Raw genomic sequence first — 13,042 nt, forward strand, 5'->3', positions numbered from 1 at the left:
ATAGAAAGCAGTGTTAAAATGCCTATTTACACCAGCAGATTATGCTGAGTGCTTTATATCACACAGAAAGTACACCTCCCCTGGAGATGCCAGTGTCTGTCTGGGTACAGCCGTGTCGCTGGAGGCAGCACAGACAGGGCTGCTACAGAAGCAGTGAGAAGAGAGAGCATCTTGCAGCAAACAGAATCCGAAGTGGTACAGATCTGCACTGTGTTCTGTTAGGTATTATTCCAGGTCAAACACCCATGTCTGGTTACAGCACCCCTGCCCTTTAGCTCACAGCTACTCTTGGCTGGGACACAACTCCCCTGCTAGGCTGCACACGAGCTGAGTACAGGCTGGAGGGAGGTGCCAATGACACTGAGCCACCATCTCCAGGGAATGGTTTTTTTTGTCAGGTCATTATTTCTGATCAGGTCAGGCAGATTAATTGCTAGAAGGCAGGGAATAAGGGATGAGCACAGAATTGCAAGTGCTGAGCAATAACAGCAAAAATTTCCAGTGCCACAGCCTGCTCTGTGCAGTGAAATCACTGTCCAGCTACATGCATACAGATGTTCTGCTGGAGATGTCTTGGAACAGAATTAAAGTAAGTGTTTTAGGTGCCAGCACTTGACTGCAAGTGGCATAGGAAAAGAAATGTACTCAAACCATTCTGGCTGTTGAACGATTCTGGTATAATATTCATCTTCTGACTGAAATGAGAGGACTGCAGGTGTGACTCTGTGAAGGACTGATCATTAAAACAGGAAGGAAGTAAACCATTTTTTTCTCTGCTGTCATGTGAAGGAAATAACTTCTGTCCAGGTTGTTGCAGGGACAGCTTTTCTCTCTTGTTAGAAAAATGGGTAGTTATTAATAGTTGTAGAATGGTATTTTCTGCTTATTACCCAGCAAGAGCAGAAATTACAACATGCTGCTGGTGAAAAAAAGTAGCCCAATGCAACATAAAATAACTTTAGTGTTTCTACAGAAGCAAAGGGAGTATTAAAACCAGGGCTGCAAAACTATGAAGATCAGGATTTAAGAAAGACTAGGATGTAACTAAAGTAACAAGGAATAACTTGATCAGGACATCGAGATGTTTAATTGTGAGGAAAATGAGTCCATGGAAAGGACAGACGGAATGGGAGACAAGGATATGTGGGAACCGCAGAAGGAGAAGCAGACTGGACACCATGCCTCAGGTTGGGATTTCATGCAGAAAATTAGTGAAAAATATATTGGCACAGCAACGAGGGAGTCATGCTTGGTTAGGCCCACAGACCAACTGAACAGACAGCAGTCCTGTCCTTGACTATGACTGCCCTGAGGTGATGGTCTTGCAGGATTAAAATGTGGACAGGGACTAACTGTATTTGTCCTTGGAAAACTCATTTTAATCAGTCTTTGCCCCTTCCAGTCTCCAAACTGATCTTTCTGAAGCAGCTTTCTTGCACTTTAACTGATGTTGATTTAGCTCTTTGTCCTTGGAAGCATTCCTTCCTTTAGATGATCCTTTCCTTCTAACATTATTCCTACACTGCAATATTCATGTTCCTGCTCCTGCTTCATTTTCTACTCCTTTCAGACTATCAAGAGGAACTGTCTATTTCACTTTTTCCTCTCCTTTTCAGCATCTACTCTCACACAAGTTGCACAAGAATGTGCAGCCTCTTCAGTCATCAGCACATGAGAGTCCTCCCATCCCCACTCCACTTGCTGTAGGCTGACAGGACTGCAAAAAGAGAGTAGTCCTTCTTCATATAGGTGGAATACAAGTCATGTAGGGACTCCTTAAGTGAAAGTATCCACAATGTGAGGATAATAGGAACACTTTATAACTCAAAAAAGTGGTCAGCTGGGAAAGAATATTTAAAAATATTTAAACACATAGAAGTCTCTAACCCATGAGAGCCAGATGATTTTGCTGATATGATTTCCTGCAGGAGTTAATCTTAAGTGATGAAGCAATTGATGGGGAGCTAGGAAAACCAATTATTGTTAAGTTGTCCCTCTGCAGCTGAAGTTTTCATAAATCAGACTCAACCTGTCTGACAGCACAATCCCTGGCTTTAGAAACCATTAATCAGAAGCTGACAGTCACAATCACTGCATTTAGACACAAAATGTAGAACTAGAAAAAGAAACAGAAGTTATTGTAAAATTATGAAAGCCCTTTTATGATCAGCTCTGGAGGTCAGAAAATATATAAGAGAAATCACAGGAGGATACGTGAAAGTCACAAGAAAATATCATCAAGCCTTTTCTAAACTCCCTCACTTTGCAAAGGAAACAAAAATACTGTTAACTTAGAGAAAGGTTCAGGAGAAAATTATAGGACTTGGTTCAAGCTAGTAGTATCTAGAGACAAGACTTAATGCACTAGAAACTAGTGACAGCAAGACAAAGTCACAGTATTCTTCAGAAGAGTTTTAACATGGGTTGCAAGAATTATTAAAGGCTACTTAAGAAGGTGGCACCTGCAACTACTTGCATAGGAACTAGCTTGGAACCTAGCTACAAGACAGGAATAAACTTAAAAAATGTATCTTCACACATGCAGTGACAGAAATAATGACATTTGAAGAGAGTGTTTGCAGATGGCTTTTCAGATTTGTAGTTTTCTTGAAAATTAATTTCACACGATGAATTATTTAGCAGAGCTATTAATAACCATAGCAGATAATAGATGTGGTTTAATAAAGAAATGAGATAATATCATATTTTCTAGAAATAAAGAACAATAATCTGGGCTATTCAAGGACTCTTATTACCCTGTTATCTACTCAGCTATGAATCTGAACAAATCATATTTCCATTTATCAGTCAGATGGGAAAAAAACGAAAAACCCCTTTTGATTGGTGAAAGACAATTTCTATAAAGAGTCAGTACCATGATGTACCACATAACAAAACTGCCTTAAAACTACTCCTCTCTCCCAGACTATGAAATACAATGAACAGGAAAAAATCAGACTGATTGCATGATCCTTCTGAAGGAGCCAGGACAGTTAGCTGTGAAGAGGTTATAGAAGAGTTAGCCAATTGGCACAGAAAATGCTGCAGGAGTTAAATTTAGGTCAGATGGGCACTACACAAAGGAAGGGTTGTGCTGTTGATGCTGCAGTGTATGGTAATCTGTCTCTAATCCAGAGGACTCTCCTGTAGCCAACATCTGCACTGCTCACTTCCTAGTGAGGGTTGCTGTGTTCTTTTCTGCTGACAAAAATCCCCATGTGTCACATGCTTTTAATAGCTTCCTTATCTCTCACAAAGTGTGACTAATAATACCACAACCATGATGTCTTATTAGAAATTGGTTTCCTTGTCTCTGCTTTACTCCCTTACAGCCCTCCTACTTTTTTTAACACCCTTCTTTTAACTCATAAAGCAGTTCAACACTTTAAACAACCTTCCACTATGTGGCTTTGCTTCACTTTTATTAAAAGGCAGTTGGCTGAACAGGTGAATTGGATAATTTCTTTGCATCTAAAAATGCAAACACATTGCAGCAAGGAATTCAACAGCCCAAATACCTTTTTTAAGACAAGCAGTGATTATTCAAAGGAATGCTGGAGCACCAAGTCTACCGCAAGAAGTCTCCCCTGGTTTCCCACAGGAGATATACCACTGAGAACGTCTCCCTTTCCAGGCTGGCATTTTCTATTCCAAATGAAACTCTTCAGTGAAATGCTAGCACTCAGCTGTGGAGTACACTTCTTCATCAGTCATTGAGCAAATTATCTGCCGAGGGGTGCAGCTGCTTGTCTGCCTGTGAGAAAGCAGGCTTGCTTCCTCAGCCTGAGGAAAAGCTCCATGACACATCCAAGTCTCTTTCAAGGCAGCTTTATTTCTCAGTACTCAAATATAAGCACAGCATGAAAGAGCACAGCTTCTCAGCCCATACTTGACCAATGCTTTTAGAAGCAGCTTTCCTTCCTTCAATTCCTCCACTTGAGTATGTACTTCAGCAGCCCATCTCTGTTCAATACCCCACCCTTTCTAGCAGAGAGGGTTAACAGTAGGGCATTGGGTGATCTAAGGTCTGTGGCCTTTTCAAAAAAGGCATGGGGCCCTGCTAGGGAACAGCTCTAATGCAATGCAAACACAATATGTTTCTTGGTTCTCTTTTTTTCTGGTTACAAATGGCCTGAATTTTAAAAAAACCTCTCCTGACCTGTGGAACTTACCCTGATTTTTAGGAGCCTGTCTGTCTCCTGCATGGAACTGAACTCCCAATCCTGAAAGGACATATTCTCATGCAGAGCACCTACAGCCTTGTTTGTGCCCTGATACTGATTTGAGAATTGAACTCCCTACCAGATGTATCCCTGCATCTTCAAGTGCCTACACAGCTTAAAAAAATCTGGACACCAAGTGTCTGCAGATTTGCTTCACCATCTCTATATCACTCTCTTTTTGGCTGTATTTTTATGCTTTGCTCTGGATAGGTAGACTTTACTGCTACTGTAGGGCTGGGGAAAGGGGCAAAACAAAATACCAACAAAATACTGCAAGACTCAGACTGTTCCCACAGTGAGCAACTGTGCAAATGCATTTGAAAACTCAGATCAGAATTTATTCCATTTCGAAAACAAAACCTGCAATCCTTTAGGCAGAAATGTTTTTCCACAGTAAGGAGAAAACACTTGGTTCCCTGCCTGTAAGCTCACAGGTCCTGCATGTCAATGCAGTGCATGTGAAGTGGTGTTAGTGAGAGAAGAAAACAGACTACTTTCTCTTTAGCCACCTGTTAAATGCTATTTTTGAAGGGAAAATGTGTACAGCTGGCTTGCTTCCCCAGCACAGAAAGCCTCACCACTCCACCTAAGTCTCTTTCACAGCACAGTTTTAGCTTCCAGCGTAAATCTCAGATAAACCACCAAACAAAACAGTTTCCCAGTCCAGCCAGAACCACAGTCCTTGAACTTCATCTCTGCAATTTTATTGCAGGATTCCTCTCTCCTTTTGTGATGGTTTTAAAGGGAACATTCAGCACTTCTCAGCTAAGTCCAAGGAATGCTGCACAGTAACGGGGGAAGCTGACCTGTATTAACCCTAGAGCTTTATCTTTAGCTATTCAAAAGCAGGAATACAAAGTACACAGGCAGCAAACAAGGTTCAAGAAGGGCTGTGAGCTCTCACTTCCCCATCCATCTGCAGATAGTGTTCCCCAGTGACAGCAAGTCCTTCAGACCACTTACCTTTTCTCCTCTTCACTGCAGTCTGACCACAAGACCCTATCAGTGACTGCATGCATAGAAGTAGCTCTAGAAAAAGTATTTAAGGTTGTTCAGCAGTTTCAGAGTCAGCTATGCCCCCCAAGAGGCTCTCAATTTGAATGTGTGCTATAAATTAGAAATGTCAACTAATTCCACAGGACCAGATGTTTCTGTGCAGTCTACTAGTAACAGGCATATTGAGCTTGCTTCAAAATTGTTGCTCTGCCTCACTACTGTGTTTTGCATCCTATGGGTACATAGAGCAATATATTTAAATTTACTCTGGATCTCAAATACATGCCAGAATGCAGCACGCAAACAAGGAAACCAAGGATCTTGGATTATGCATTTGATTTTTAGCCACAAATTTCCTTCCAAATGCACACTCTGGTAACTTAGCTTGAAGTACCTTCAAATGCAGCCTCTAACAACAGCTTTGTAAGAAGAAGATTTGACTATTACTTTATCAGTTTGAAGTTTTCAGTAGAAAATGACAATTCAGAAATGATTTACAGAAACGTTGCCATTTCAGTGAGTTTCCTATGTGGCCCAGTGAGACAAGTCCAATGGACTGCTGACCAGCCAAATTTTCCAGGGTCATGTAGTCTACTCCAGTATACGGCATCTCAGCACGTCCAAGTTCTTGCTTCAAAACAGAAGATGGGCAGACCTGGAAACTTCAGCCCTACCAGAGACTCAGCATATGGGCTCTGAAAAAGACTGAATCCTCCTCCAAAGCCACCAGCACTTGCCCTGTCCCTGCCATGGCCATTGCTGCTGGGCAGTTTCTGTTCCCAAGGTGTGAAGCCCACTATTCAGTAGCACTTCTCATACTCCTCATTATGTCAGGTAACTCCAACTGGAAGCCAGGAACTAAGAAGCAAGGAAGCTACAAAAATGACTAGAAATATACATTTTGAAGTTCTCAGACCTAAAATCACTTGAAAATTCTGGAGCAGAAGAGTGCTCTGGCTATTCTGAAAACCTTTTTCAGACCTCCTACTCTAAAAGCCACAATTTTTACATGCTCCAAAGTGCAATAATCCTGCTATCCCTTCTCATCTCAGTGTCAGAATGACGATCAGAAATCCAGCTATCAAAGATGTTTGGGTGTAACTGGAAAACAGGAAGCACTTCTTAGTTGCTTTCAGAAAGGCAAAAAATCTATGGTAAAGTTCAGAAGCTTAGCTAGACTTCTTGTTTTTAACCAAGCAACTGAAATCCACCATGCTGTAACCTTGCTAAATTGAAGCCAATTTGGTGCTAATAATATGGAAATCCACAGCAAACTATTGCCTAAAGATTAGCCACAAATAAACACAACAGAAAAATAAAACCTCTGCCTTCCATTCTTTCATTCATTGGTAAAGTGTAGTTTAGTTTAAATTTTAAGCACATTTATATTTCTGTAGTATACTTTAAAATAAGAAGGATTTTTTAATACTCCGAGACTTCATTAAACCTACTCTTTGGTGATTAATGCATGCTGTGAAGAGAGGGGTAAGTGTTATTTGTGAAATGTTTATCAGTGAAACACCACCTAGTTAAACGCTTAGTGTGTTTTGAAACTTTGTCAGCAATAATAATTTTACTATCTGGATACTTAACTACTACCTTAGTGTCTTAAGAGCCTTGTTTTAGCTTCTTAGAAACAGAGAAAACATTACAGCTGTCTGTGCTTGGAGGGAACACAAGCTGGCAAACATACCACTGTTTTGAATTCAGACACTTGCCACAGCAGCCAGTCTTCATTAAGAGTGTACAGGGCTTTGCAAGTTATTGCATCAACGGGTCCTTTGTTTATCCTCTGATTGAGGGTTGTCACCAGCAAATAGAAAGGTTCACCAATTGTCTCCTAAGACAGGAAACAAATCAAGAAACGTTTATTTTTGTAATCATTAAATGAGCATGACTAACTACAAAAAAATCAAGTGTAACAAATGGTGTTATTTTCTTTTAAGTAACTCATTATCTTGCAATTAGAAAAGAAAATCCCTCCGAGCAGATTTATCAAGTTATTTGTTTAACCTCCATCTTTTGCTTTTCAGTGTGAAAGTCTCATGCAAATAGCAAGGGACATCTGGAGTGAGTGGCAAGATAGCTCACAGCCCCTTGCTGTGCACAAGCACACTACAGACAAGCTGCTCCTACTCCACCTGGCAGACACTTCCTAGTTCCACCAAAGAGTGGGTGGGGGGTGAGACATGCACATGTTCACATGCATACTTCAGCTACTTCTTGCATTTTCAGTCTTGTGAGAAAACAAGCTAATAGTTTCCTATTGAATTGGTGTCTCCCCTTTTTGTCTCTGAAAAATGTCTTGGGAGCAAGCTGGTGGGACTTACCCTGGTGTATAAGCAAAAGAGGAAATGAAACTGGGGCTCTCCTCTCCTGCCTAAACCCCAGGCCTCAGGAATGCACCTGAGAAAGGAAGGATGTATCTCTATTTCCATGTGACACCATTCCTGCAGCCTGGCTAAGGCATCTCACGAGCACAGCTCTGTAAAAATGCCTGGTGTATCGAGAACATATCTCTGACAGTTCCTTGGCACTCTCCTCAGTTCCAGGAAACCAGTGTGAGCTGCTGAGCCTCAAACAATTCTGCTGCTGTATTAATGCAAGCACTGATGAGAGTGATACCAACAGTGTGATAGCATCACATTGATAAGAGACAGGAAGAGTAACCTGGCAATGAAACCAAGAACAAAGTGCTATCAAGTTACTAAAATAAACAAACATTAAAATGAAACTAAAAGCTTGCTTTGTTTTCATTTGAAGTAACTTAGTTCTTGAAATCTGCAATACTGTTTGGAGGTTGAAAAGTTTGGAGAGGAGTTTTGTTTTCCAAAGGATGGTATTCCTTAAATCTCCATTTCTTGGAAGCTTTCCAACAACTTGCACAGAAGGGTACAGCTGCATTTTAACAAGCGTTAAAGTCTTTTAGTATGGTCACAATACATCTCACTGGGCTGAAATGTCTGATATGAGAAGGAATATGCTGGAATTACAAAATTACCCAAATCTTGGCCAAATACATGACACAATCATTGCTTGGAGATGTGCTCTTTTCCTGCATTCCGTTGATGACAGCCAGCTAAGTCACCTAAACTAGAATAGTGCACACTCATAACATTAAATACCAGACCGAATGCTTTAAACTGATCTCTCTAACAGCTCCTATGGAAAAAATCAATTAAAGAAATCCTCTGCATATCTTACGTAGTGAAAAGATGTACACGTACCCGGAGAAATCCAGAAAGGCAGACAGACATCCAGTTTGTCAGCAATTTTTCTACCACAGATTCAGTTCGTCTGAGCAGGAGCTTAGGCTGCACATTGCTTGACTGCTCCATCAAGTCCCTTGTCAACACTTCCAAAATATGGGTCAGATAAACTAGCTTAGTTTGTAATGCAATAGTCAAGAAGGATGCAAACAAGCACCTGTGGGGGAAAAAAAAAACACACAAGAATGCTGTAATTTTGGAATTTCTCTTCCCAGTCATCTTTAATAAATGAAACACACTAGTGCTGTTCATATCTTAAGTTCTCCCTCTTCAGGCACATAAACTGTCCACTGTTCTCTACAAAAAATATAAAAAATGCAAGTCCATCTGCTCTTGTGATTATTTTTTAAACACAGAACTTGTGTCTCTAAATTTAATTCTGCAGAACAACACCTGCTTCAGTGACAGAACATTTCTAAACTGTAGAACTGTTGATCTAACTGCAGGAAGTGTTTACAGTTTTGAACTGAGCTTTCCTGCTCCTTTGCCTCTTTGTTTATACGTACAAACATTCCAATTTCTCTTTAATTGCTTGTTGTAATGGCAATGTTTTTTCTTCCTCAGTGTGTGCAGATGGAGAAGGAAAAATGCTCCAGAGTACCGCAAGCTTGTTTTGCAAAAAGGAGAAAACACATTTGTGTGCTACAATCCATGTTGTTTTTTCCTGCTAATTCTTTTTCTTGAAGATGATAAGCATAATCATACTATACCTGTCTTTCACAGAGAAATTTTTCTGCTTTTCAAGGGTGTGAATGAGAGTAACAAGAAAGTTCTTGTTACAAATTAAAGCATGCAACATGTTGAAGCTTTCATCCTTGCTCGTTTGGTCTCTGCTCTGGAATAGTTAAACAAAAATAAGCAAACTGTAGTTTGGCTATGAGATGGATTCTTAATGCTTAGAAAAAATTGAAAGAAACATATGGGATAAGATCCTGGCCTCATTCAAATCAGTGGGAATTTTGCATTTATTTAAGGGCTCCCAGGATTTTACCAAACATGCATTTGTGTTTGTGTACAACACAGAATATACACATGCAGAGTATACATTTTCTGCCCTATACACAAAGCAATGCCAATAGTTAAGTTTGCCCATCATTTCCCAAGATGAGATTCTGTTTTATTTAAATAAGTCATAATACATATTGGTAAAAGCATCTTACACTTCAAACTCTTTTTACATATAAATCCATGTAACTCTCCTCCTGGAGGAATGGGAACATACTGAAAATGCAAGCTGATGTGTTCTAGGACCACACTGAGAGAAGGGATACAATCACTCTTGAAAAAAAAATTAATTAAAGCATATCACACTACTTCAGCTTACCTGCGGCATTTCTTCACTGAAGATGGATGCAAAGCCTCCTGACTAAAATATAAGGGGATATTTATCATTCATAAGTACACCAAAAGTTTCTAACACATGTATGTTTAACACGCCAAGCATGTTCCTGATACTACTTGAAATAAAACAATGGAAATGCCAGTTTCTAGAGCAGATACAACATAAAAACTCTACACAGTAACTTCTGCAAAGGTGCTGCCAAAAAGGTGCTGCCAGAAAGTGAACTCTAGAAATGACCTGGTATCAACTTCAATGTTCTGTGTGTGCTACTCAGTGCTGCTGAGGTGCACCAGCACAGCAGTCAACCAATGCCCCCCAGGAAGAGCTGTGTATCACTGTCATCTGCAAGTGTGATGGCGTGCAAGGGGTGCTGCAGGCTGCATCCTTCCTGGGTGGCAGCGATAGCCTTTGGTATACAGGGCTGCTGTTAACCAAGTGACACTTCAGCTCAGCTGCTTCCATTCATTTCAAGGCCCTTTATGAATATTCACTAACGAACTCTCCAGGAGGCCCATGCTGTCACTCTCCACGGAGACACAGGTGCCACCACACATCCAGTCCTAGCAAAAGCTCTCACACAAAAGGAAGCCCTCAGTTCTCAAACACCTTGTCAACGCCTCTTGAGCAACAAACTACACTATTTACTGTCACCTGCTTTATCTGTGATGCTGGCGGCCCCTAGTTTCCTTACAGAATCACAGAATAGTTTGGGTTATAAAGGACTTTAATGATCATCTAGTTCCAACCCCACTACCATGGGTAGGGTTATCTTCCACTGGACCAGGTTACTTAAATACCGGTCCAATCTGGCATTGAACATTTCCAGGGATGGGGCACCTACAACTGCTCTGGACAATCTGTTGCAGTGTCTCATCACCCTCATCACAAGAAATTTCTTCCTTATGTCCAATTTAAATTTATCCTCTTTCAGTTTAAAACCATTAACCCTTGTCCTGTCACTACAGGCCCTGGTAAAAAGTCTGTCTCCATCTTTTTTATAAGCCCCATTTTAATTGAAAGGCTGCCTTCCTTTCTAAAGGCTGAACAATCTCAGCTGGCTCAGACATTCTTCATAGGAGAGGTGTCCCAACCTTCTGAGCATTTTCATCACCCTCCTCTGGACCTGCTCTAACAGGTCCATGTCTTTCTTGTGCTGGGAACCTCAGAGCTGGATGCAGTGCTCCAGGTGGGGTCTCACAGGGGCAGAGAGAAAGAATCACCTCCTTCAGCCTGCTGGCCACGCTTCTCTTTGATGCAGCCCAGGGTATGACTGACTTTAGGCTGTGAGCACACACTGGCGTCTCACATCTAATTTTTCATCTACATACCTGACTTTTCATCCCTCCCTTTCCTTATTTCTCCTGTTCTCTTCTACCCTACCAAACCTTTCTTGCTCTTCCTCCAATGGCTATTCCCATTTTTCCAGATCTTCTTCAGCAACCCTAACACCAACTACCAATAAAAGACACACACACATGCGCACAGAGTGGAAGAACCAGAACTGTGTTAAAGGTTAAAAATATTTGTGAACAGGGAAGAAGCATGGTAGCATTAAACCAAACAATGTGTGAAATTGAGGGGAAAACAGAAATAATAAGACAAATTTAAGATGCAAAGCAAAAATCAGGCTGAACATCAAGAACATTTTAATAATAGATATAACATGCAGTTAACACCTATAAGCATTAAAAGCTATTAAGCCAGATTAAAGATAGAAAATTGAAGCAGTGGGAAGCAAGACTCTCAAAATAAAGATGGAGTCCATCATTCTCAATTTTAGCTATTGGAGTCCCTCCTTAAGCAACTTGTCCCATCCTAAGGGAGGTGCCTCAAACAAACTGCACAAATTGCCTTCTTGCACTGCCCATCTCTGCACTGACTACAGAAGATGCTCAGTGAACAGCTTCAATTTCCATGTTTAAAGAGCTTAGATTAGATGAGACAAAGCCCATCAATCAATCACACTGGAGGGCACAAAGAGTACAATATGGACATCATTCAAGCACATGCAGTTAGTGAAGGAAGTGGTGGTTTGCCACTTTGACCCTTCTGTCAACCCTTCTGACACTCAGTTGCCAGATATATCCCACTGGCTTTTCTGCTCATCTATAATATTTGTTTAGTGGAGCACTGCTTTTCTGCCACATTCATACAGCCCAAGGCATGGCTGGACACTCCTGCAATAAGTACTTAGCAGAAAAAATTGGTACACAACACATTAAGTAACTTGCCTGACACCGTCTGTTTGTAGAGAGCTAACAGTAGCAAGTGTACCTTCCTGGGATAAGTATTTCAAACTGAGACAAAACTCAACTGAAATAATTTCTGGGATGTGCAGTGGCATGAGACTCACTAAGGCAAAACAGGAGCCCTCTCCATTTTTACTTTACAGAATGCAGCAGAGTGGCAATCCTTACGCTTTTTTTTCTTAACTTTTTATTTGCATAAAGCACGGCATTTCCACTGAGTCAGCTTTTACAGATTATTACTGTTTTGACAACAGAAAGTATAGGAAAAGGTATATTCTTAAGAATAAAAATGCTATTTTAATGGTAATATGCCTGGCAACAAAACAAACAGAAAGAAAAAAGATGCAGGAAGTAAAATTTCCTTTCCAGTTTCTTCAAACTACCTGGTGACCCCCTCAAAATTAGTCTAGGGGCATTACATTAGTACCAGCAGAGATATTCCCAGTGTCCTTTGTGTGAGAACTGGACTCAAAGTATACAAGGATTTTGTGTATGTAATGGCTAAATATTATTGTGCCTTACTATCTGGTATTTAGTGGTGTAAAAAACCCAAAGGCCCCATTCTGGACTATCACATGTATTTAACTTTATGACTATGAGCTTTTACTAGGACACAAACAGTAATAAAGTAAAGCAGTGTGCAGAGAAGAGTGCAAGGCTTGGCAGCAGCACTGATGAGTAACACATGAAGCCTAGTAGGTAATTCACATACATACCAGTTATGCCCTAAACTAACCAAGTTTCTACTTATTGGTGTCAGTCATACAGGAAAATATCGCCATTTGAGACCACAGCTTCTGCCAATTGGATAAATGCTCATAAGCACTGGTTAACATCATGATATAATATTGAAAGCTGTGGGAAAGGCACTTACCAGCATCATAATGTGCCACACATGCAACAAAAATTAGTAAGAGAAGTAAAATATTCAAGAGAAGGCCTCTTTGGTCCTCTGATGCAGTG

The 13,042-nt window shown here is 40.6% G+C and overlaps 1 protein-coding gene across 1 annotated transcript in view; it reads right to left on the reverse strand.

Moving 5' to 3' along the window:
• Positions 1–13,042, reverse strand: part of PLXNC1 (plexin C1) — a 71,021-nt gene that overhangs the window by 17,155 nt on the left and 40,824 nt on the right. The window contains exons 18-21 of the mRNA XM_048300967.1: positions 9,813–9,854; positions 9,199–9,323; positions 8,447–8,645; positions 6,913–7,059 (exon numbers count right to left, since the gene is read on the reverse strand). Of these exons, the coding sequence (XP_048156924.1) occupies positions 6,913–7,059; positions 8,447–8,645; positions 9,199–9,323; positions 9,813–9,854 (513 nt within the window). The remainder of the gene's footprint in view (positions 1–6,912; positions 7,060–8,446; positions 8,646–9,198; positions 9,324–9,812; positions 9,855–13,042) is intronic.

This window comes from Corvus hawaiiensis, chromosome 4, assembly GCF_020740725.1.
Source record: "Corvus hawaiiensis isolate bCorHaw1 chromosome 4, bCorHaw1.pri.cur, whole genome shotgun sequence".
Lineage (NCBI taxonomy): Eukaryota > Metazoa > Chordata > Aves > Passeriformes > Corvidae > Corvus > Corvus hawaiiensis.